Source organism: Condylura cristata, unplaced genomic scaffold, assembly GCF_000260355.1.
Source record: "Condylura cristata isolate star-nosed mole 26May11 unplaced genomic scaffold, ConCri1.0 scaffold00006, whole genome shotgun sequence".
In the NCBI taxonomy this organism is placed as follows: Eukaryota; Metazoa; Chordata; class Mammalia; order Eulipotyphla; family Talpidae; genus Condylura; species Condylura cristata.
This window is the reverse complement of record NW_004567107.1, coordinates 6808640-6835868: the sequence shown is the minus strand read 5'-3', so window position 1 is coordinate 6835868 and position 27229 is coordinate 6808640. Positions and strand designations below refer to the sequence as shown.

At 37.5% G+C, this 27229-nt stretch overlaps 1 protein-coding gene across 1 annotated transcript in view; it reads right to left on the bottom strand.

Moving 5' to 3' along the window:
* The window catches only part of NR6A1 (nuclear receptor subfamily 6, group A, member 1), a 173104-nt gene that overhangs the window by 119334 nt on the left and 26541 nt on the right, over positions 1-27229 (bottom strand). Inside the window, exon 2 of the mRNA XM_012721211.1 lies at positions 25347-25388. Coding sequence (XP_012576665.1) covers positions 25347-25388 — 42 coding nt within the window. The remainder of the gene's footprint in view (positions 1-25346; positions 25389-27229) is intronic.

Genomic DNA, 27229 nt, shown 5'->3' with positions numbered 1-27229 from the left:
CTGTCAGTTTCTCCAGAACCTCCTTTCCCATCTCTGAATCACAGCTTCACCATCATTAAGAACCTCCCCGTTCTAGGGAGGGAAATGCACTGTAGTATGGTGATGGCACATGAGTGATTTGATGATGGGAAGCCCACAGGGAATACAACTGAGATAGAAAAATGCACAAAAAGATGTAAAAATAAACTATTATATTATTTAAAAAAAAAAAAACCTCCACACTCTAATGTTGTCTATACCCATGCTTACTAAAGGAGATCACAGATACATGCCTCAAAGTGTGGAAAAGAAGAACCAGGAGAGAGGGAGGCCCAAGGCAGCCCCACCAACTGGGAACACTGATGGCTGCACTCAACATTCATTGCTGTCGGTGGGTTTGAGTCTGAATCAACTCACTGATCAATGAATGCAAACTGCGGACCAAATAACCGAAGAGAAGCAAAAGCATGTGCAGAGAGTTACCTGAGTGCATCAGCTACTGTGCTGGCTAGAAGCTGCTACTGTCACCAACATGCTGACTAATGCCTCTCTTGCTCTCTTTGGTTCTAATATGAAGTAAGCTTTCTAAAGCCCTAATACATTTCTCTTTTCAAAAAGATGTCCTGGATTTAAGGAAGTGATATTTTATCAGGAGAATGTATCTTAACATCACATCATCGATGCTTTTATTTTTAAATATTTATTTATTTATTTATTTATGCTTAAAGAACTGGTGTACAGGCCCTCCCTAGTGGTACAGTGGGTTAAAGCACAGCACTAAGAAGCTGGAGCTACTTCCGCATGTATTCGATCCCCGCCTGCCCTGGAGGTGACTACATGGCGCCGCAGACCCCCCCTGACCCGCCCACTGCTCCTCTCAGCAGTGTACTTCGTCAATAGACCTGTTCTGCTCCCTACTCTGTTTCTGGTGAATCCTATCACTGCCCCTGCAGCCTTTACCCCAGTTCTGTATACACAAATAAATCTTGGGAAAAAAAGAACTGGTGTACAGGCCAGAGGTGTGGTGGGTGAGAGGAGTCACCAGAGACAGAGTGGGGAGCAGAACAGGCAGATGGACTGAAATACACTGACGAGGGGAGCAGCGGGTGGATCAGGAGAGGTCTGCCATGCCATGCAGGTCAGCTCTCTGGCCGGGAATCAACCTTGTGCTGCAGTGGCTTCAGAGAACTGCATAATGCGGTACTTTAATCTGCTGCACCACCAGGGAGAGCCCACTTTTATTATTATTTTTTAAAGATTTATTTATTTATTCGTACAGAACTGGGGTACAGGCCAGAGATGCGGAGGGTGAGAGGATTCACCAGAGACAGAGTGGGGAGCAGAACAGGCAGATCAACGAAGTACACTGCTGAGGGGGGCAGCGGGCGGGTCAGGAGAGATCTGCCTCGCCATGCGGATCTCCTCCTGGGCAGGTGGGGATCGAACTCATGATGAAGTGGCTTAAGCTTCTTTGTGCTGTGCTTTTAACCCATTGTGCCACCAGGGAGGGCCCACTTTTATTATTTTTTATGTGAAAAAGAATCACAGTTTCCTCAATGGAAGTCACCTATAAGTTTAATAACCACTATAAATAATATTGTGATAAATGCCTTATTTATTACTAAAATATATAAGTAAGTAAAACATTTATTTTACATCCTTGGAGACCTATATGCATTTATATATGTAGCTATAATCTGGGGTGTTTTGGAGGATCCCTTAAGCAAAAATAAGTTTACTTTAGATCTGCTACTATCCAACCTGCTTTTTGAGTTATACATTACAGAATAGCCTTCCACAACAATCTTATTATACCCTATGACTCTATAGTATGTTTTAGTATGAATGCCCTCATTATTAATGTTCAAATGTACTTAAATATTCTCTTCTGACCAAAACTATGAGGCCCAATCATTGAAAACTTTGCAAACCATGTCCTTCGAATGGGGGGGGGGGGAGTATTAATAATGAGAGAGGTACAATAGTTTTCTTAACAAAAATTAAAATTTAGTTTCAACTTTGAATCCTAAGAGTTGAGCTAAATTTTTCATGATGACAGAAACAAGTGCCATGATCATTAATAATTCATCATACACTCAAGTCTCAGGTAGGGATAGGTTTTTACAACGAAAGCAAAATGAAATAAGAAAGTAAGAGCAGAGCTGTGTCAACTCAGCTTCCAAAATTTTTCTCAGGTATAGGAAGGCAAAGTGCAGGTGTAGTGAGAAAATAAAAGGAGATTATTACAGCCAAAAGAAAATGACAAAAAATCAGAAAGAAAACGGTTCAAGTCAGTATTTTCCACACCTGGTTGTGTACATGAATTATCTAGAAGTTTTTTTTTTTTTTAAGTGAAGAATCATGAGTTTTATCTTAGACCAAAGGTTGGACTCTAGAATCTGTATTTTATTATGCATGACAAGCTTTCCAGATGATTTTTGAGCTACAGGATGTTGACTGAAAAAAACCAAGCACATCAATGTAATACCAGTTTCCCACCACCACAGTTCATGTCATCCACTTTTTAAATATTACTCAAACTTTTCTGTCACTATCTGAAATTGCTACTATCTTGAGTACAGACAGATATAGCCATACTTATGTCACTACTGAAATTCTCTCAGGAGGACATGAAACTCAGCACCATAATCAAACTTATCTAATTGTATCTGATATTTTATAGAAACAGATACATTTGAGTTTGTGCTCTCTCAGAAACTAATACCTACCTAATGAACCAAGTGAATGAACAAAGATAAAAACAGGTGATTGTTCTCCTAAGGAAGTCTTTATAGAAATCAAAAGGTTTTCTTTCCTTCATACTTGGGGAAACACACAAGTGGAAATCCACATGTTGTTTGTAGGATGTCACACATTCGGAGCATTTATTTTCAACCATCCATTATTTCCAACTTTTATAAAAACATCAAAAAACAATGTCTTTGAAAAAAGTACATCTGCATAAGGATGCTATTTATAACATAGAAATTCAGTAGTCTTTAAATATGCTAGTGAAAAAATTACATATTTCAATAACCAAAATCTACTCATTTCTCTTGGGTAACTAAGTGATACAGTAAGAGAGAGAATTATGTGAGTTTAAGGGAGTTGTATATAGGTCTTATATAAATACCTGTAACAAAATAATCTATTGCACAAATAAGCTAAGCTCAAAGTCAAGGCAGCACGAGTGGGTAGACTAAAAGGACATTTTTAAAGGCATCCTAGCTTTTCTTGTTTTTTTTTCAAGACAGTATTATTTTCACCTAGTATTATATAGTCACTGAAAATTTCATTTAAAAAGGAGAAAACCAAAATCTACCAGTCGGCTCCTTCACATCGTTCTGTTCAGTACATATGCCCCCAGACATTTTAGAGGTACTTAAAATACATGTATTTATATTTAAAGGAAATGACACAGGTATACACAATGTTCTGTACACTTTCACTCACTTAAAATCTAGCTATTTTTCAAGTCAATACACCAAATCTTCCAAGGGATTGGCTCAAACAGAAAAGATAATGAAGAGTGAAGAACCAGTATCAATCTCTCTTAACTACATCAGAAATCTGGAATGGACTAAAAATGATCAATTTCACATTGGAAGAAAGAGCAGCTCATTTTCTGAGAGGAGTATGCACATTTGTGATTTACAACATGAATCTGAGAAAGACATGCAAACATGAGTGAAGAACAGGAAGAAATAAAGTTACTAGATATAGAACATGCATCAGGACTGAAATAGAAACCAGAAAAGGAGGCCCTCCCTGGTGGCACAGGGTATTAAGTCTTAGTGCTATCAAGCTATTGCCAGCCATGTAGTCATGAGTTCGATCCCCAGCCAGGGAGCTGACCCACATGGCGCAGCAGACCTCGCCAGTCTCCTTACTGCTATTCTAGTGTATTTTAGTACATCTGCCTGTTCTGGCTCTACTCTGTTGTCAGGTGAATCCCCTCACCTCCCAAACCCCCCACCACACACCTCTGGCCTACACTCCAGTTCTTGTATGCATAAATAAAAATAAATCTTAGAAAAAGAAACCAGAAAACGTAGAGAAGATGAAAAATATATAGTGGAAAAGGCAGGGCAAATTTTAATGACCAAGTAACTCAAGCATGAGAAGTTCTACTAAAGAGAAACACAAGGTGCTACAGGAGCAAACAGAAGGGTGAGAGGGTCTGGGAAGTGACCCCAAAGAAGTGAAATTTAAGGGAATACTGTAAGGATAAATGTAATTACCTGGGAGTAAGACAAGGGGATTGAACATTCCAAGCAGAAGGAACACATGGCGTGTATATAAGCCAAAAAGGCATAGTGCCTTTACAAAACTGAAAATGAAGTTAAAGCACACAGAAGATGGATAAGTCATAAAACAAGGCCAGAGAAGAGAACAGAAATAAAATTACTGAGTATTTTGAAGTAATAGACATGTATGAAAATAAATTTCTGAGAAGGTGGTATGGTGTAAAACTTGGCCTAAATGCAGGTAAAAGTTTCATCCCCATTACTTATCCACTACGTGAATCTAAACCAATCAATTTCCCTTTAAATCTGTATCATCTATAAATGGGAGATATGATCATCATATTTGCTTCACTGGGCTACTTGAAGAGTAAGAATAAACAAAATATTTCACAAGTTTGACATGACAAAATACTGACGTGTGTGTGTGCGAAATTCACTGGCTGGCAGAAATTAAAAAGCAGACTACAAGTTCAAACAGACTGGAAGCAAAAACACAAACAGGTGATATCTCAAAGTTACAGAACTAAAGGTGATTTTTATATTTGTTATGTATAACCCAGTCATTTCAACAATTAAGGAAAAAAATTTAAATATCCTTTTTTTTAAAGCAAGTATTTCTTTTTAGATGTAGTATCTACCTATGTTTGGAGAAAAGGCAGATGGAAGAGTCCAAAGTGGAAAAAAAAAAGAAAATTGACATTTTTTTTAAATCAAAGAAAGGGATCTGTACAAAGCACAGCTGCGGGGATAAGAAAAAAATAGTGGGTTCCCAGTCCATGGTGGAAGTGTTCACTCTGAGGATGAACACATCAGCTTCAGAGTAGAAAATGATGAAGGAAATTCCACCTTGTTCCTGATCTCCTCTCAGGCTATATCTTAAAAAGATCCAAATGGAGTTTGGGATTCATGTCTTGGCAAAGGGTCTGGCATGGATTAGACAATAAAGGTTGCCAAACAACCTTTATTTCTAATGATTATTATTTCTAGCATGAATTATTATAACTTAGGAAGTGAGCCAAACACAAAATACTATTAAGCCATCTGTGCAATGAATTACAATTCTAACTCAGGTATAATTTTAATAGTTACTAGTAATCAGAATAAATTTATCTTGATTATACCTGCTATAGAACCCCTGAACTTATACTGTGCCCAGATTGATCTCCCACTCTTCAATCTAGTAACTAAATCTAATGAAAACACATGCAATCCTACCAAAACTACAAGTCCCTTTCTCTCCTTTTCCCAAGTAAATAGTTGAGGCAAAACAGAGTATAGATGAAATGATTTGGGGTATGAGTCAAAAAATATTAAGCCCAGTTCTTCCATGATTATATATATGCCTTTGGACAAGTTAGCTATCCTTTTAAGCCTTACTTCTCTGTAATGGGCAACTGAGAATACCTCTCCCACTCACAAGATTATTATTAGGCCTTGATAAGTACACACTTAAAAGTTATGTGCTTCTGGGCCCTCCCTGGTGGATTTCTCCTGACCTGCTGCTCCCCTAAGCAGTGTATTTCAGTCCATCTGCCTGTTCTGCTCCCCACTCTGCTTCTGTTGAAATCTCCTACCCTCATACCTCTGGCCTATACCCTAGTTCTTCTATGTATAAATAAATAAATCTTAAAAAAAAAAAAATGTGTGTGTTGCAAAAAAAGCACACAGCAGGATAGCCCAAAGCATCCTTGTCTTTGGTTGTACCAGCCCATGGGTGCGCTACCTTCAATACACAAGATTCTCTTAACTGCCAAACTCTCACCTAATTGTCAACCAATAGCATATGGTTGCAAGATGTGTAGTTAGAGCTAGTCCAAAGCCTGGGGTTGAAAGAAGGCATTTTGCCTTATTAAGTTTCATCTGCCTGGATGGCCCATCATTCACAGCCATACGCCAAACATCTGAGTCAGTCTCTCAAACAAGGAGATGGTCCTTTTCCCAAGGACTCTAGGAGGCAGTGCACAAGGGAAGGATTTGAGAGAAGAGTATAGACTTCCAAGTCAAAGACAAATCATCACAGCGCATCACCTGACTGATGATGTCAAACCATTTTATGCAGAAGTCTTCTCTTTTCCAGTTAATCTCATCTTTTTAAAATAGTTTTATTTTGGCATAATTTCTGTACCATAAAATTAATCAATTTTAAGTATACAATTCAGTAACTTGATTCATTTAGAGTTGTGCAACTATCACCTCAATTTATTTCATCATCATAAAATGTCCACTCCTACCCTTAGCCCCAGACAACTACTGATGTGTTTTCTGTTCTTTAAGTTTGCCCTCCCTTTCTGGACATTTCATACATGTAACCTTTTGAGTTAGGTTTCTTTCACTTAGCATTATGTTTTTGACATTTATCCACGGGTATCATGTGCCAGTTCAAATTTACTGTTAAATAACATTCTATTAAATGAATATTCCACATTTTTCTTATCCATTCACTTGCTGATGGATGGACATTTGAATTGTTTCCAGATTTTGGCTATTATAAATAATGCTGCTATGAACATTCAATACAAGTCTTTGTGTGGACAAGTTATTTTTTGGGTAGATACCTAAGGAGTGGAACTGCTACATTATATGGTAAGTTTATGTTTAACTTTTTATTAAATTGTCAAACTGATTTCTAAGGTGACTATATCATTGTACATTCCCATAGCGATTGTCACACTTTTAAGAACTTTTTTTGTTAATGATTTATTCATTTATGCATAAAGAACTGGGGTGTAGGCCAAAGGTGCTGGGGGTGAGAGGACTTATCAGAGACAGAGTAGGGAGCAGAACAGGCATATGTTCTGAAATACACTGCTGAGGGGAGCAGGAAGAGACAGGCGAGGTCTGCTGTGCCATGTGAGTCACCTCCCTGGCCAGGGATCAAACTCACACTGAAGTGGCTGTGATTGCTTCATAGTGCTTTGGACTCAAACCCTTGCATCACCAGGCAGGCCTCAGTATGATACACTTTTGATTAATGTTTTGTCTAGTCTAAATTAAAGCCTTAGGTGGTTTTTGTTTCCCATAAAAACATTGAGAAAAAAAAAAAAACTATTCTTTCCCCTACTTACTGTCTTGACTTCTGTCAAAAAGTTATCGACCACACCGATAAGGATCTATTTCTGAATTCTTCAATCTTGTTGTGGTGCCTAGTCTTACACAGGTATCACATTATCTTCATTATTTTGACTTCATAATTTTCAGAACTTGTTAAGTCCTCAAATTTTGCTCTTTTTTTGTACTGTTATTGTGCATTTCCACCTAAATTACAGTATTGGCTTTCTTTCCAAATGTCTGCTGATTTTCTAATAGAGAATGGATTGAAAATATATATGAAGTGACATCTTAAGAATGTTCAGACTTCATCAAAGAACATGGAATGTTTCGGGCCCTCCATGGTGGTGCGACAGATTAAAGGGCAGCACTATGAAGTTAACCAAAGCAAAAGTTTAATCCCTGCCAGGAAGGTGACCCATACAGTATGGCAGACTTTTCCTGACCAGCCCACTACTCCCCTCAGTAGTGTATTTCAATACATCTGCCTGTTCTGCTGCCCACTCTGTCTCTGGTGATCCTCTTACCCCACTTCTGGTCTGTACCCCAGTTCTGTATGCATAAATAAATCTTAAAAAAAAAAAAAAAAAAAAGGCCCTCCCTGGTAGCGCAGCGGGTAAAAGCACAGCACTAAGAAGCTAAAGCCACTTCCACATGAGTTCGATTCCCGCCTGCCCCGGAGGTGACCACATGGCGTGGCAGACCTCTCCTGACCAGTGTACTTCATTGATCTGCCTGTTCTGCTCCCCACTCTGTCTCCGGTGAAGCCTCTCGCAGCCCCTGAGCCTCTGACCTGTACCCCAGTTCTGTATGCACAAATAAATCTTTAAAAAAAAAAATAGAATGTTTCCCTAGAATTTCAGTGTTTTTCAACCTCTCTTAATACATGTTACAGTGTAAAAATCTTGTATTTCTTTTGTTAAATTCATTCCTGAATATTTTACTCTCCTGATGCAATAATGAAACTTTTTTCTTAGTTCCTTTTTTGGATTATTATTATATAAACACAATTGATTTTTGTATATTGATCTGTTCCCCAGCTTTTGTATGCATAAATAAACAAAATCAAGTAAGTATTTAAAAGCCAGAAAGTCAATCCAAAATTAAAAAAGAGAACATCCACCATCACATGATATGTTACATTAATTTACTATTAATGCAATTAATAGTAGTTCAACTTTTATCTCTGAGAAAAACTTCAGTTGGTTGTGTTTATAAGCCATTCATTTATGCTGGTGAATCTGGCTTGCTAATATTTTGTTGAAGATTTTTATATTCGTATTTGTAAGAGACATTGGTCTCCAGTTTTCTTATGGTGTGTTTGTCCTGCTTTGTTATCAGGATAAAATGTCTTCATAGCAAGAGTTGGTAAGTTTTCCCTCCCGTACTTTCTGAAAGAATTTGTGAAGAATCAGTATTATTTATTTCTTAAACATTTCATAAAATTCTTCAATGAAGTCACTGAGTCTGAGCTTCTCTTTAAAGATAAATTCATTACCTTTAATTATTATCTTTAATTTTTATAGGCCTGTTCCTGTATTTCTTCGAGTCAGTTTTGATAATGTGTTCAAGAAATTTGTCCATATCATCTAAGCCGTCTAATTTATTTGAATAAGGTTGTTCATGTTTCCTTATTATCCTTTTTTTAAAAGGTTTATTTATGCATACAAGAGATGGGTTGTGGGCCAGAGGATTCACCAGAGAGGGGAGCAGTACAGAGGATCTACTGAAACACACTGTTGTAGGAGCAGCAGGCTAGCCAAGAGTCTGCTTTACTATATAGGTCAGCCCCCCTCCCCTGACCAGGAATCAAACAGTGCTGCTGGGTTGCAGGCAGCTTCACTGTGCAGAGACAGACTTAACCCCTACATCACCAGGGAGGCCCCACCTTATTATCCTTTTTTAAGGTCCTCTTACTTTTCAGATTGTTAATGATTTGTGCCCTCTTATTTTGTTAGTTTAATAGTAGTTTATTTCTTGAAAAAACCAATTTTTTATTAAAATAATTTGTTTCCCATTTCTGTCATTCTCATCATTTATTTCCTTATCGCTTTCAGTTTAGACTGTTCATTATCTATTAAGGTCAAAGTCTAGGCCTTGAGATTTTTCTTTTCTAGTATTTATAAATTTAAAAGCTACAAATTTTCTTCAAAGCACTATTTTCACTACATTCCATAAATTTTGACATAGTTGTGCTTTCATTGTGATTTAGAAAAAGTTTAGATTTTCTTCGATAATTTCTTTAAATGACGTATAATTTGTAAGTATGTTGTTCAACTTCACATGTTTGGAGATATCCCAGATTTCTTCCTGTTCAAATCTCAAATTAAGTTTGTGGCCATAGATTTCAATCTTTAAAAATAATTAAGACTTATTTTACAGCCCAGAATGTTCTCAGACCATTGCATGGGCACTTACAAAAGTGAGTGCACTTATAAACTGTGTATTCTATACATATAAATTGTTAAATTGGCTGACAGCATTAAGTCACACACACATATATACACACACTTGCTAATTTTTTGTCTAGTTTTTCCATCAACTATTGAGAGTAAGGTACTGAAACTAAATGTATTGTTAAATTGTCTATTTCTCATTTAATTTCTGTTAAGTTTTTGCTTCATATACTCTGGTGCTCTATTGTTAGTTACATGTACTTTAATAATTGTTATTTTCCTCATGTATTAATTCTTGTTACTATGAAATATCCCTGATGTTAGTAATACTTCTTGTCTTAATGTCTTATCTGATATTAACATAGTGGCTCATCCATGATTGTCTGCATCATCTTTTACCATCTGTCTCTTATAGACAGCACAGAGTTGGGTCTTGTCTTTTAATCCAAGATGATAATCCTTACCTTTTGAATATGCAATTGGTGCATGTGCATTTAAGTATTGATATGGTTGGATTTATGTATGCCATTTGCTGTTTTTGTGTCATGCCTTTTTTTACATTTTTCTTTACTGCTCTCTTTTGCATGAAATAATATTAACAGACATGTTTCCCTGTAGCTCTTTGAAATACCTGTAATAGGCCCTCCCTCCCTGGTGGTGCAATGGGTTAAGGCCCAGCAGCGATCCCTGGCCAGCAAGGTGACTCACATGGCCTGGCAGAACTCTCCTGACCAGTACACTGCTCCCCTCAGCAGTGTACTTCTTCAATTTGCCTGTTCTGTTTCCTGTTCTGCCTCTGGTGAATCTTCTCACTGCTCCTGTACCTCACCTGTACCCTACTTCTGTATGCATAAATAACTCTTTTTAAAAAAATAACTATAATAGCTGCTTTGAAGTTTTTGTGTGCCAGACCCAACTTTTTCAGATCACTCAGCGATAATCCCTACTAATCGCATCCCCCCTCCCTGAATATGGGTCACATTTTGTTTCTGCGCGTATCTTCTAGTTTTCTTTGTTGTTGAAAACTAAATATATAAAATAATGTACTATTGGCAAATCTCATTTCTGACATAATCCCTACTAAGGTTTGAGGTAGTAGTGATTACTTTTTGCCTTTTTTAATTTTAAACTAACTTTCCTAGACTAAACCTGTGAAATTTATCTCTTACAACCAACTGGCTCAGGTTTTCTTTCCTTGTTTTTGTTTTGAAGGCTTGCCTCTAGGGTTACCTCTCTGTCTGCTAACTACTGATTTGTAAGAGGTGGTATTCTCTGAGCCCTTTCATTCTCTGCTAGTAGAGCTGTAAAGCATACTCACACTTTAGGTCTTCAAGACTATTATAATTTTTTACTTTCTGTTGGACTTTCTAACACATCCTTTGCACTGACCAGGGATGCGTAAATGATCTAGGCTTACAACAGTTTCTGATGTGCATAAAGTCTTCAGTCAACCCAGGATATCTTAAGATCTTTCAAGTCTGTTATAATGTCTCACCTCCCAGATCTCTCTAAATAAAGCCTCCACTGTTTATCCTAAATAGAACTGCAATCTTTCTTAGGCAGTAGAATTGTTGGCTCTCCATTTCACCTGCAAAATCCAGTCACTTTTAAATGACATTACTTCAAATCAAGTAAGCTGTTTTTAACAGGAGCAATATGGAATACTGGAATAATTTTCAATTCAGAATGCAGCATTTCAAATACTTGAATGTCAAGATTGCAACTTTTTTCAGTTCACATTTCAAAAAACTCTAATTACTGAAGTGTACCTTCTATGTATATATAATATGGACCAGTGTCAGAGTCGAATATAAAAAAAGCGAGAGTAAGACGTGGACCACATACATAAACACACACAATAGTTAGGTTTTGCTTTAAGTCACAGAATATCCTTTTCCTTTATCTAGCTCCAAAAGCCTACTGCATTAAAGTTACCTTCTGGGTTTTTTCCTAACTTCTCCCTCCCATGATTCTCAATATATGAACATAAAGCATTCTCCTAGTAAATTAATCCAACATTTATCCCTATTAAGAATCAATGCTTATGAGTAACATGCAAAGTGACTGCTAATAAATTTGGTATTTGTAAACTAAAATTAATAAGAGACTTTAGTTATTAAGAAGCCTGGCTATCACAAAATGGGTGACACTGTTGCAAAGATCCTACTACAACACACGTAAAATCAGCTGGCAATCCTGCAGGTCTCAGAATTACATTATCACTGTTGAGGGAATTAGCGGTAGTTTTAAAATGCTGCTCATTTTTCTTTTTAATCTTTAACTATGGCTCTTCTGGCATCATCATTTTCAATATTTAGTTTAATACAAGCTATGAAAATGTGGCTATTACACAGGATCCTTATGTCCCAACTAGGAGTCATTCCCCCAATGTTATTTAAATTTTATAAATTATATAAAAATATATAAATTTTAATAGACATTGCCAACGAATTATTTTCAACTGGAAGGCATGAACAGTCAGGTTAAGTAGATAATGAGGTCTGTCTAAGTTGCTAAGGTCAATAAAGTTGCTATCACTGTCATAATCAAGCAAGCTATTCTCAGCTGCTCACAGTGCTTATTGTTCAATTGTCTTCCCCAATTTTTCCTCTTAACTACTTCAAGAGAGCATCAGAAATTCACCCCACATATTAACATTTAATTTTTACAGCCCCATCAATTCTACCCATGGTTTCATGGAATTTTACATTGCCTTAACTGATCATCTTCCTTCACCATTGTTTTAGTTTTTTGTCCAGAAAAACCTCTGTTCCCCCAATTTCTAGTTTCACAAGGAAACCCACCCCTTAAACTGTTACACATTCATAAAAATTCTTCATATCCAAAGAAAGGAGCCTCATATCCAAGGGACAGCAATGAGTCATTAATGCCTCTTCCTGCAGTGTCCCTTGAAGTAGATTTTTCAATTATTGAATATAAGAAAATGTTCTTGACCCCAACTCACCAAAGCCAGATCCCTTTTTATTTATTTTTTTAAGATTTATTTATGCAGGCCCTCCCTGGTGGCACAGTGGGTTAAAGCACAACACTGAGAAGCTTAAGCCACTCCTGCATGAGTTCGATCCCCGCCTGCCCCAGAGGAGATCCACATGGCGTGGCAGACCTCTCCTGACCCGCCCGCTGCTCCCCTCAGCAGTGTACTTCGTCGTTCTGCCCGTTCTGCTCCCCACTCTGTATCTGGTGAATCCTCTCACCGTCCCTGCACCTCTGGCCTGTACTCCAGCTCTGTATGCATAAATAAATCTAAAAAAAAAAAAAAAAAAGATTTACTTATGCACTGGGGTATATAGATCAGAGTGGGGGGGATGGAGGGGGTTTATGTGTGTGTGAAAGGATTCACCAGACAGAGTGGGCAGCAGAATAGGCATATCTACTGAAAAGCACTGCTGAGGGGAGCAGTTGGCAAGACAGGAGATGTTGGCCACACCATGTGGGTCAGCTCCCTGGTCAGCTGGGGATTGAGCTGGTGCTGCAATGGCAGATGATGCTTAATAGAACTGTGTCTTTAATCCCTGCACCACTAGGGAAGCCCTCAGATCCCTTTTTGTAAGGTTCTACCATCATCTTAACTTCTCCCTCCCCTCACATCAGACACTCCCTCCCCAACATTTAAAGAAAAGTGACTGGCTAGCCACAGTGTTAGGGACAAGGAAAGGTATGCAATAAAATAGATTCCCTAAGGCACTCCCTTTCCCGTATTTTTGGGCCTGCTGACAATTAATGAATTGTCAGAAAACTGGTTTTTCTGACAATTTGTTTATTGAGCTTTGCAAGCATAGTCTTCTTCCATTTTTCAGTCTGATTCCTCCCAGTAAGCATTCAGCTAGGGCCTGTTGCCACCTAGTGGGTAAATAGGAATACACTTTAATACATTATCAAAGGTTCTCACCTCTGCTTCCAGAAAAGACCACTAGGTGGAGACTCCAAATATGAAGTAGGCGCTCCCAAATAAGCCAATCTTGAAAACCAACTGGGTTTTGACTACACACAAAACTAGTAAGATTCATACAATTACCATAAAAGGGATGGAGTTAAATAAAAATCTTTTAGTGGCAGTAAGGTATGGGGTTAAGGATATATGATGGCTCTTTAAAATAAAACAAATTTTGGGGGGATTTTTATGTGTGCATCTGTGAATTAAAATAATTTTATTTATGGGGCCCTCCCTGGTGGCACAGCGGGTTAAAGCACTGCACTAAGAAACTAAAGCCACTTCCGCATGAGTTCGATTCCCGCCTGTCCCGGAGGTGACCACATGGCGCGGCAGACCTCTCCTGACCCGCCCGCTGCTCCCCTCAGCAGTGTACTTTGTCAATCTGCCTGTTCTGCCCCTGGTGAATCCTCTCACTCTCCGCATCTTTGGCCTGTACCCCAGTTCTGTATGAACAAATAAATTAATCTTTAAAAAAAAAAAATTTTATTTATGTATGGAAGATCTGGGGTATAGCCCAAAGTAGAGGTGAGGTGGGTGAGAGGATTCATCGGAGACAGAGTAGACAGCAGAACAGGCAGACCTATTGAGATATACTGCTGAGGAGAGCAGCAGGTGGGGCAAGACTGAAGTCTGCTGTGTCACAGCTCAATTCTATCCCCAGATCTCAGATTCCTGGCCACAGTGGTGGTAGCACTGAGACTCAATCCCTAGGCCACAGGGAGATCCCCACAGAATTTATTTTTGAAAGTTACCAGCATTTTTAGCAAATTTAACAATGCTGTATGATACAAACTCATACAAAAATCAATTGTACTTCTATATACAAGCATCAAGTAATTGGAAAATACATTTTTCAATAATACCACTTGCTACAGCATTAAAAACATACTTAGGGATAAGTTTAAAGAAAGTAGGGCCCTCCCTGGTGGCACAGCGGGTTAAAGCACAGCACTAAGAAGCTTAAACCACTTCAGCATGAGTTTGATCCCTGCCTGCCCCGGAGGAGATCCACATGGCATAGCAGACCTCTCCTGTCTCACCCACTGCTCCCCTCAGCAGTGTGCTTGTCAATCTGCCTGTTCTGCTCCCCACTCTGTCTCTGGTGAATCCTCTCACTCTCCGCATCTTTGGCCTGTACCCCAGTTCTGTATGAATAAATTAATTAATTAAAAAAAAAAGTACAAGATATCAGCACTAGTCTTTGAAAAATACTACTGCAAAAAAAATTAGTAAGTCCTAAATAAGAGGAAAGATACAATGAAACCATGTATTTAGAAGACAATTCTAAGATAATAATCCTTTACAAATCCAATCCAATAAAAATCTCAGTAGGCTTTTTTGTCTGCAAAAAACACATACAGGGCCTCCATGGTGGCGCAAGGGGTTAAGTCACAACTCTATGAAGCTATTGGCAGCCATTGCAGCCTGAGTTCAATCCACTGCCAAGGAGCTGATTCACATGGCGTGGCATATCTCACCCACTGCTCCCCTCAGCAGTATATTTCAGAACACCTGCCTGTTGTGCTCCCCACTCTCTGGTGAATCTTCCCACCACCCCTCACACCAGCTCCCACCTCTGGCCTACACCCCAGCTCTTATATGCATAAATAAAGAAATAATAAATCTTTAAAAAACAAAACAGACACAATGAATCTATAAAATTTATAGAAAATGGAAACAAAGCCCCAAATAGTCAAAATAGCTCTGAAAAGGAAGAATGGAGTTAGAGAATTAACACTACCTGACTTTTAAGATTTATTACAAAGCTAGAGAAATGAAGACATTGAAGCATCGGTCAAATGACAGAGTAATGGATGAGAATACACTCTGTAAGTAGACTCACAAAGGTCAAATAATTTTTCAACAACTGCATCAAAAATCCAAAGCAGAAAGTCTTTTAGACTAACGGTGCTGAAACAAATGGAAAGCCATATAAAAAGACTGATTCCTATTTCATACTACACCAAAAAAAAAAAAAAAAAATTGAGACAGGTTATAAACAAATGTAAAAACTAAAACAAAAAGTTTCTTGTACAAAACATGGGAGAATCCCTCTGCAACCTCAAGTGTGAGGCCCAGACTTCTTAAGAAGAAAGCATTAAACATAAAAGAAAAAAAAAATTTAGAAAACTGACAATTTCCTAAAAAGTTTAACACATATCTATGATATGACCCAATTCCTAGAGTTATGTCTAAGAGAAATAAAAGCATACATTCACAAAACACGTATACAAGAGTTTTCACAGGTGCTTTATTCATAACAGTCAGAAATTAGAGCGGGCCCAAGCATCATCAGGTGAATAACATGCCCCGGAAGGCCGCTCAGCAAGACGAAGGAAGGAGCTAGCACTCACAACCACATGAATGAGTCTATTCCGCTGAAAAACACAAGGCACAGAAAAGTACATGTTGTATAATTCCATTTATATATTTTGGAAGAAACAAAATTAATCTACTGTAACAGAAGTGAGATGTTAATGCTCCTGGGTTGGAAGAGTATGGGATCAACTGAGAAAAAGCATGAGGGAATTAATTATGAAGGGATGGCAATAGTCTCTGTATTTTGATGGAACATGGTTTACACAGGGCGGGGTGGGGAAGGTGAATTTATGGAAAGTTCTTGAATCTTGTACTTAATAGAATCTTGTACTTAATATCTGCATGTAAATCACACAACTATTTTATAAAAAGATAAAAAGGCTTTAGGGTTACACAGGTTTTCCAGTTCTGCCACTTACCAGCTGTGTGACCTTGGCTAACTGTTAAATTATCAGTTTCCTAATCTGTTAAATGGGCAAAACAAGAGTTAAGAACAACCTCGTGAAATTCCCAGGAAAAAAAAAAAAAGTTTTAAAAGCCTTAGCATAAACACTCACTAAATATTAATCAAAAAACAGAAAATTCTTCATCATGGGGTCTCCCTGGTGGCGCAAGAGGTTAAGCCCCAGCACTATGAAGCTATCCATAGCTACTGGCAATAAGAATTCAATCCCCAGCCAGGGCGCTGACCCAAATGACGCAACAGACCTCTCCTGTCTCACCTGCTGTTTCCCTCTGCAGTGTATTCCAGTAGTTTCACCCGTTCTGCTCCCCACTCTTGTCTCCTCTCATACCCTACTGCCACACCTCTAGCCTACACCCTAGCTCTTGTATACACACATAAATTTAAAAAAATAAAAAGGAAAGAAATCCTTCACCATGTATTCAGCACAGGAGAAATATGCAGGAATGACTTAAGAGTAGCTAAATGCTATGCAATTCACATATACTATCCCACTTACATTTTAAAACAACCTCCCAACAGTGATTTTACTGTTTTATGAACTGAGGAAACTGAGCTTCACAATTGCCTATGGCCTCTCAGCAAGGAAATGGCAAAAGTTGAGATGCAAACTCTCAGATGCCCTATACCATGCTCTCTTCCCATTACGTCACTTTTAACAAAGTAGCCCTACAGTTGCCAGAGGGCACAATTCATAGGAGAAGCCACCAAGGCTCTCTACTTTCTCCATATACAGTACTATTCATGCCTCACACTGAAAAGGTAGCCAATTTTTTTTTACATGAAAACATTTTATTCAATGAAAACTCTACTTTTTATACACAATATATTTTAATTATGACAGAAAAATTCTCAAAATCATAATTCTATCCACACTTTAGCTTATAATGTTTTTTTTATTACAAAGTTTATTTTTACATCATTTTGCACATTTTTTTTTCCATCTCGATTGTAATCCCCGTGGGTTTCCCATCACCAAATCACCCCTGTGCCACCACCATAGTCCCGTGCATTTCCCTCCCTTCCCCCCCCCCATTTTTGATCCCATTCCCCACTCCACCCCCACAGAATGTCTCTGGTCTATGGTTGTTCATTATTTTTGTTATTTTCTCGCCTGGTCCATTATACTCCTGCTATGAGTGAAACCACCCGGTATTTTTCTTTCTCTTTCTGGCTTATCTCACTAAGCATGATCTTTTCCAGCTCCATCCAAGTTGCTGCAAAAGACATGTGTTTCTCTTTTTTGGTTGCTGAGTAATATTCCATTATATATATGTACCACATCTTTCTAATCCAGTCATCTACTTTTGGGCATTTGGGCTGCTTCCATGTTTTTCCAATTGTAAATAAAGCAGCAATAAACATGGGGGTACAAGTATCTTTTTCAATCAGTGTGTTTGTGTCTTTTGGGTAGATAAAAGGTAGCCAATTTTGATAGCTTGATTAGTGAGTGGAGGCAATGTTACAAGCAGAAGTCTGAAAGTGTAATGCTAGGTCATTAACCTGTTCTTGAGCTGCAAGATGGATCCTGCTATTTAATGCCCTTCCTTAAAGCAATTTCAAGATAGTAAATTCTGAATGCAAAATGTGTGATTAAATGGGAAGGTGAGCCTGGGTGACTCACTCTGGCAATAGCCTTGTAAACTTAGCTGAAATTAGAACCATACTTTTTTAACAATAGATATCTTTTTTTCTTAGTCTACGACACTTGTTACATAAAGTTAAAACAGAAATAATGGAACTTAGCCCACAACCAAATTTACCCATACTGCTGTTAACCAACAATTCAGTGTATCATCCTGTAACAGGGTGGTCCCTAGGAAAACCGGAAGTTCCAGGTTCCCTGCCCCACCCAGGAGGGTGGAGTTGGGAGAGAAAAAGAGGAGAAGAGGAGGAATCTAGAAAGAAGGAAGCAGGATGGAGAGTGAGGAAGAGACCTGAGGAAGCCACATGGAGCAGCAAGCATGTGATGAAGAAAATGTGCTTGTTTCCTGGTCCTGGACTGGTTAAGGCAGATGTGGGTGAGATACATGTACGGAGGTGACTGTGGCAGTGTTTATATTAATTTTGATTTTGCTCTTTTCCTCCCAGATTTATCTGGTCATTTCTGACCCTTTTCCATGGGTCCTGGCCAGAAGGTGCTTTGGTCTTGTGGCGGCTTTCAGGCCTTGCTTTGGGCCAGTCCCTGCCGGGCTGACTTTTGCCCACAAGGGGATGGGTCACTTCAGGTATTTGATTTAGACATTATATCCTTTGTCTTCTGTATTATATACTCACTGTATTAAAGTCCCTTTTCATTAAAGTTTTATATGTTTTGTCTTGATACAGAGGATGGCAGAAGCCACTTAGAGCAGGAAGGTTTGGGGCTTCAGTGGTGCCTCTCTCCCTGCCCTGCAACAATCCTCCAAACTTAAAAATCTGTCTTCTCCTTAGTAATTCTAGTACATGTACAACCACCATCCAATTAACAAATCCTCTATTAAGTTTCTGTGCTCACCCTCTTTTTTTGTTTGTTTGTTATTGTAATAAATGCTGAAAGGAATTATCGGTGAATATACATTTTACGTATGTATCACTCCTTACACGATAAATACAGTTATATGAATTGCTAAAGTTGTAAGTTTAAATTTTAAAATGCTAAATCTGTAAAAATAAACTGCACATTTCAGTTCTGACAGATTAGTTCACACAATAGTTGCCATTTTTCAACATTTTCATCTGCTCTCAGTTTCATCCTTTAGTGTAAGAGCTGCAAATTCAAATGTCTACAGAAGACCGGCAAGAAACAAAAGGATGAAGGAGGCCATATGGATCTGTGACAAACGAGTGCATGCTCATTCAGAGTGCAGCCACAGCCACAGCTTCCTATGAGCCTCTGCTCTCAACTTGTACTACAATGCAGCTTCCACAGAAAACACTCTTTCAGCATACTATCTTGCTTGAAAGTCCCTTCTCATTCCTTCCTAGTCATCCATTACAAATCTCCAGACCCAGATGTTCAAGCATTCCCTACACCCATCAGAGATAATGGCAGAGTTTCACTGCTATCCAAGGACCCAACAAATGCCTTTGAGTGCAACTATCTTTTCATCGATTGTAAACAAATCTGAACTCTTGGCTAGAAGGGAGTCCCTACACCAAGTCAGGGGGAAAAAAACCTATAGGACAGGGGTCAAGGGGATGAGAGTACAAACTAAGCTCTCGATCTCATCCTACACCCACATTCAAAAGAATCCTTATCAGAAAGAAACTCCCTAGGAAAAGGCCACATCAAGAGACTTGATCTAATAGTAATCTAGCAGATTCAGCTGAAGTTTCAGAAACAAGCTCTTAGAACTATTATGAGGAAAACCTCAATCACTAGCAGAATATAGCTGAACAAAGGTGATTTAATGGGTAAAACAAAGTTGTAAACTTATCTTCATTTGTTTCAGGTAACAATCTAGCTGAAAAAACAGTGGATTAGGGCCTCTCTGGTGGCTCAGGGGTTAAAGCCAGCACTATATCAAACTATTACCAGCCACTAGAGCACCAGCACAGAGTCGGATGCCCAGCCTGCCAGCCAGGTAGATAACACACACGGTGCAGCAGACTTCTCCTGTCTCACCCAATGTTCCCCTCAGCAGTGTATTTCAGTGAATCTGCCTGTTCTGCTCCCCACTCTGTCTCTGGTGGACCCTCTCACCAACACCCCCAGCCTCACACCTCTGGCCTACTCCTCAGTTCTTGTATGCATACGTGAATTCTTAAAAAAAAAAAAAGCTCTCCCTGGTGGTGCAACAGGTTAAAGCACAACAATATGAAGCTATAGCAGCCACTGCAGCACAAGTTTGATCCCCAGCCAGGGAACTGACCCACATGGCATGGTAACCTCTCCTGACCTGCCTGCTGCTCCCCTAAGCAGTGTGCTTCATTGAGTTGCCTTTTCTACTCTGTCTCCGGTGAGTCCTCTCATTACCTCCCTACACCTCTCACCTGTACCCCAGTTCTGTATGCATAAAAAATAAATCTTTAAAAAAAAAAACAACAGTGGATTAATCATGAACCTGAGTCACAGAAGAAACCTCTTGGACAACTTATTCTACAGTTAATTATTCTACTTTGTGTCCAAAATCTTTATAAAATACACAAGTAAGCTGAAATAACACAGAGAATATATTCTTTATCATTCTACACACAAAAGTCCCATAAAATCTTAATCTCTCTCTCTCTCTCTCCATATATGTGTGTGTGTGTGTGTGTGTGTGTGTGTGTGTATATATATTAGATAGATAGATTTCAGGGTTGCTGAACAAATGTTTTAGTTTGTCTCTACTTTCTTGATTGTGACAAGTAGATATCTAAGACTTGTCACAATCAAGAAAGTAGAGACAAACTAAAACATCTGTTCAGCAACCCTGAGATCTCCAACACTTCTCCACCATATACTCTGGGGTGACTTATTTAATCCCTCCAGGCCTCAGAGATTTGATCTGTAAGACAGGACAGTATCTTTTAAAACAGGTTTTATGGATGCTTTTTAAAAACTACATGCAGAGCACTTATATTACTTACTACCTATCATTACTATGTAGTTGAAGCCACATATGATCAAGTTTTGTGTCAATCTTCTTAACCAAACTGGAGTATTATAAAACAAGAAGTGTTTTAAGTTGGCATATATAATAAAGAAAAAAAAAGAAATGGGAGGTAAAGAAAAGAACAATAAATTAGGTAATACAAAGTCAAACTTATGATTAGATAATTTTATATGATAGAATCTTTCTCATTCACACTGAAAAATTTCAAAGCTCCTGGCACACAAAGACTACCAAATAAACATTAATTTTCTTTCCTTCCTTGATCTCCAACTTGGACTTATATGAACTGCTTTCTGAGATCAGAAACTGGGACACAGTTTGACAATTAGGAATGAATCCATTAGGACATGGTACAGAGTACTATAAATGTTTTAGGCCAAACCTTATAGGCACGTTAGCTAATATGTATCTATCTGTCTATTAAGTTTGCAACTTAACGCCTGCTAACATCTGGAATGATCATGTCATTAAGAAAAAAATTAATTCAATAAAGTGCAGTTACAACAGCCCATGAGTACAGAGAGACTGAGAATTTCAATTTTATACCATGCAAACTAGAATAGTAGACATTTTAAAGGGTTTATATTTGCCAAGCATTGATCTAAATAACATAATACTGCATTTAATCCATACAATCCTGTATAATAGGAATAATGTTTTACTATCCCCATCTTACAGATGAGAACACTAAAGGCACACAAGCTAAATAACTTAATCAAGACTATATAACTCAAATAATCTTGAGGCAGAATCCATGCTCTTAATTCAGAAGAGTTCTGGTCATATAAAATATTTGAAGGGATCATCTGAAATGCAGACCAAAAAATTACAAAAATATGTTCACTGTGGCATTATTTATAATGTAGAAAAAACTGGAAACAACCTAATCCCCCAAAATAGGATGATTAAATAAAACATGGTAAAACTATTCATTTACAATGAAATATTATCCTGCATTAAAAATATTGATGAAAACTCTTTCATGACATAGGACAATACTAGTAACTCAGTGGAAGAAAAAAAAGGGTGGGATAAAATGGTATATATTTCAATTCCTAATTATGTAAAAAAATGAGCTCAGACACAAATGGGAATAACACAGTCTCAAATAAGAAACAATAGTTATTTCCTGGTGTTAGGTCTAGGGATATGTATGATTTTCTTCTAATGTTCTTCACAATGAACATGAATTATTTTATCAATTTAATAAAGAAACACAAATTTTTTCTTTTAAGTTTCACCATGAGCCTCAAGGAACTAGTAGAAAAAAAAAATAGCTAAAAGATTTCTAATCTAACTTCAAGTAGTTACTTCCCTTAGACTAATACCCTTTGACCATCAAACAACAACTACCAATAGTATTTTCAGTTTTAGTGAGTTGTTTATATTTATTCTCTAATTAGTTGTAGAATTATTCTATAAGAAATGAAATAGATTGATCTAACTAATTAGAGGCCAAGAAGTCCAGAAGGCATTCTCAATTTGTGTTCTCCAAAAATAGATAATAAGGTACAAAAGCCTGACTAAGGAGAAAGAACAGCTGTTGCTAATCCAAAAATTTACCCTTTGACCCTCTATATGGCCAATAACTGAACAGTATCAATTGTTTTCCTGTATTATGTGCTGTTTACAATCCTTAAGGGGCATGAAAGGAATTAATAATTTAGCCTAGAAAGCTTACAGCCTTTACTGGGGAGTCCCTTGTCTGTAGGACAGAAATCAGAGCCCCAAGTAGCTGTCCTAAAGTCACAGGTCCCTTTACTGTTCCTGTTTTATAGCCTAATTGGCCCCCAAACATAAATCAATTATTTCTCCTGTTTTAAGCAACAATGACTTCTATTTTCTAACTTCCCCTGTATCAAGTTGGTCCTTGTTCTCTTGAGTTTTACAGCTACACGGTAAGCATGATGGCTGAGGAAAAACTTGAGGAGCAGGAAAGACTAGGGTTATGTGAAAAGAGAAGCATAGAAAGGTTATATACTGTTTGAACTTCTCTTGACCTTTGACTGCCCTTGTCCCTAGTATGCTAATGGACAGGGTACAGAGATGTTTCTTGTAGAAGTGAACTTAGCCTGAACCTGTGCCATAACATTGGACTCCAGGAAGTCCAAGAATCATAGGAAGGCAAAGTGTGAACAGCTGCCTATATTCTAAGAATGAATGCCTATTTGCTCGATCACAGAAAAAGTTACTTTTAAAAAAGAAAGTCACTTAAACAGTTCAGTCCTTCAACTAGTTCCAATAAATTACAGTGGTTGCCCCAAACTTGCTGGCTACAATCAGTGCCAACTACAACAGGTAATCAGCAACTATGGCACTACCTGTTCCAAAATAAACAAGTATGAAGCTCTGAGCAGGCATATCCCCTATCCCTATTCAGAGGTAGGGGAGACAGAGTGGACTCCAAATTCCAAAGATGCATCACAGTGAAATACCTATTATTCTCAATCTAATGTGCAAAATTTTAAGACATAAGCATAGAAGATGTTATTCCTTCCCAGTCAGAAGTCTGAGAATTTACCTATCAACAATTGTAACCCAGTTAACACACAGATTTGAAGTTTCCCATCATTAGGCAGGGCTGAGCATATTCATTTAAAACTCAAGATCCATACAGACCAAGAAGATAAATTTTTATTTCTATTTATTACAATAATCAGATCTTTCTGTGTGTCTTCACGATATTAACTTCACAAAGATAATGTGGGGATTATTATTTAAAATATTGCCCACATAGTACCATTTTTAAAAGAAAAGTGATTTTTAGATAATTTCCATTCTATTCTAATATATAAAATTATTCATATACATTCTCATGATGTCTATAGGGATTGAACTATCTAGGGATTCTAGGCAGAAATGTTAAAAGAGTTAGAATTACATGGTGCAGAAAAAAGTTGACTTCTCTAATAACCCTTATGAGAATCTCAAGGATCTTTCCTGTAAGGTAAACAAGAGCTATTTTCAACTGCCACTAAAAGGCAGAAACGAAGAATAAGATTGGATACTATGTGCTAAATTAGAGGTTTAAACTTTTTTTTAATTCTGGACAAGAAAATATTTTCTAATAGTCTGTTAATTATATGAGGACAGGAACTAGTCTTATTTATTTTTATATCCCTAGGGCCTAGAACTGTGCCTAGAGCACAGAGAACACTCAATGTTTAACCAAGTCCTCAATTATTTGGTGTATTTTTTGTGAAATTCTGTCTGAAAGATTACAGAGCATTTCAGTCCTTCCTAGTGTTAAAAAATGAATTCTAAGAAAGGACCAAAACTCAAGAGTTTACCTTTCCCTCCTTCTAAATGAAGGCTAATTCATACAAAAAGGACGAAGAAAACAGTGTTTGTTCCTAAGTATTGAGTTAAGGTAACTCTGACTAGTAGAAAGACAAATCTTTTTCTCTAGTAAGCACTGTGGGATTCATTTTGTTTCACAATTGGTAATTATCAGTTGAAGAAATGTGCATGAATATTTAGACTATAAAGTGTATAGAGAAAATGTGAGAAGGTCCAGACCCTCAAAGAACTAATATAAACCAGGATGGTGAGGTGAATTTTACACTTACCTCACAGAAGGTTGGTGACAGCTACTCCCATGACCCTAAAAAAGTTCTAGAACTAGAAATGGAACTGTAGATGATCTTACAGATCCCCAATCTAAATTACTATTCAGTCTTTTGGCATTACAGTAAATAAGATCTATATACACTGGATATTCCCATGACCTATTTCTAACAGTTGTAATCATGTCCCAAAATAATGTAGGTCACGTTTTAAGGACTCTGGAAATACAGATTATCTATGATCAAGAAATAATCTTGGAAAACATCATTTAGTTAAACCATGAAGTGGTCACTCTCATACTTTAAGAATGTACGTGGTGATTAAGAATTAAACTACTGTATAAAAGTTATCAATTATAAATTATAAACATCTAAACCAAGCAAATCTTTGAAAGAAATTATATCAAAATTAGTCAATACTTTAGAAAAATGGTTGTGAGTCTATGGCTATATGTGAGCATAAAAGAAAACACAATTTTTATCACTGGTAGTCTGATGAGAGAAAGGAGAACAGGGCAAGGAGGTTAGGGTTAAATAGAAATTTTCAGCAAACCAACATCTTACAGAATGGCTAGATCCTGGCCACTGAATAATAATATTAGGAGAAAAAGAAAAAGGGAAAAAGGGAAGTACAACTAGAAAAGAGAGAACTGATGCCTCCCCATAATTATAAAGTGAAATAAAATTTGAGTCAGTAAAATAAAGCCTAGCAATGACACCCTAAATTATACATTTAGAAGTACACACACATTCCTTTCTTGCCCATGAACACTACAGATTATTCAGAACTTACTAGTGCCTGGGTCGAGCTCTGCCAATTCATCCTGACAAAAACCTGAAGAAAAAAAGAGAGGATATTATGATTCACGAATTACTACAAGGGCATTTCACATATGAAAAAGCAAGTATTATATTCGAGGGATAAAGTCCAAACTCAGAAGCAAAATTTAGGTTTGAAATCCTAGCTCTGTAACATTTATATGTACATAAACTCATGTTCTCGGCTTTCATTTCACCTTCATTTTTATTTCATAAAAATGGATAGCACCTATCACAGAATTGTAATGAAAATTAAGTGAGATACAATATAAAATGCTTATTTAATTAAGACAGTCCTTGAAACACAGTAGACCAACACTTGGCACTCAACAAACAGCACAAGTATGTACTTGCAACCAATGTTGGAATATAAATTCATATGAAAATTACAGTCCACTAAGTATCTGTAATGTTTATAATGTTATAATATTTAACATTATTTCCCAAAAGAAAGCAAACAATATAATATGTGAACTTACACAAAAATATCAAACAGGATAATTTTGCTTAAAATTTTCACACATGCTGGAGAATTCCACCGACACACACAAATGGGAAGCAATTATTTCATTAATGAGTATGCTATGCGGATAGGAATGAACAGCTCTCAAAGCACATCTCTGGCTCCAAAACTTAGAGCCACATCTTTCCTATTGGTGTGTAACTATCACAGTGGAGAGAAAAATGAAGCACACTGAAAGGCAATCACAAAGTAAGTGCTTTATACATAATGACTGATATTCCCCCCCCTCTCCCCCGGAACAACTGCCTTTTTTTTTTTCAATTTGTTTTCATCCTTGGTTTAAATATTTTCTCAGAAAAGCTTTTTCTTGCCTCCTTTACCTTTGTCATACACACAAGGTTCAAGTCCTACTGTAAGTGTCTATAAAACTTAGTGCACTTATCAATAAGGAATTACTACTCAATATCCAGCTATTACACTTGTCCAAAAAGAATGGAACCTGACGTGTTCACAGCTACATCAACATTATCTCTCACAAGTCTAGCACAAAGTAGTTCCTCAATAAACACCAACTGTAGTATCTTAATAGTAAACTTTTTTTCAAAATGGAGCAAAACTATTTTTTAGGATCAGTACTGGGAAGCCAGATGAGAACCAACCAAGTCATGTGGAGAAGTAAGGGATTCAAATACTAGGGAGATGTTTAAAAGCTCCACATTTACAAAGGTCCTCTGCATTCCTAGGTTGTTTGAACACACCATTCACCAAACATACCACATCTTTTCCTGCCTTCTTTGCTTCCTCCTCCTTCCCTGCTTAGTGAAAAATATTTATCCTTCAAGGTCCAATAATTTCACTACCATTGTGAAACATGGAAAAAAAGGAGAGCATTCACTAAAGAATAAAAGAACAGTTTAAATATGTACCTCCTCCTCTAGACAACAAGCTCCTCAAGATAAGAAACATACCATATCCGTCTGCTTCTACAGTCAGAACAGCTGTCAATACATTGTGAAAGATGCTCAAATTCAGGATGAATTAAATAAACATAAGCCTGCCTTCTCAAGGATCACAGTCCATGGGAAGTTATAAGTATAGCTTAAAAAGTATGTACAAGATCTGAGTAAGGGAACTGGACCTGGAACACCAAAATTTCTGAAGTGGTTGAAATGCCTAGAAAGGCCCATCTCAGAGCAACTTTTGAGCCTTTCTATGTAAAGGCAGTGAGAATCAGAATAGCTATAGAGAAAGGCCAGCCAATAGTAAAATAACATCATTACACGTGGGTTCAACACTTCCAGAAGTTGAAATTCAGGATAAGCATAGTTTAATGTAAGCTGGTTCAAATATAGGCCTAGAGCACGAAAAGGTAAATTCAAAGCACATTTAATTAA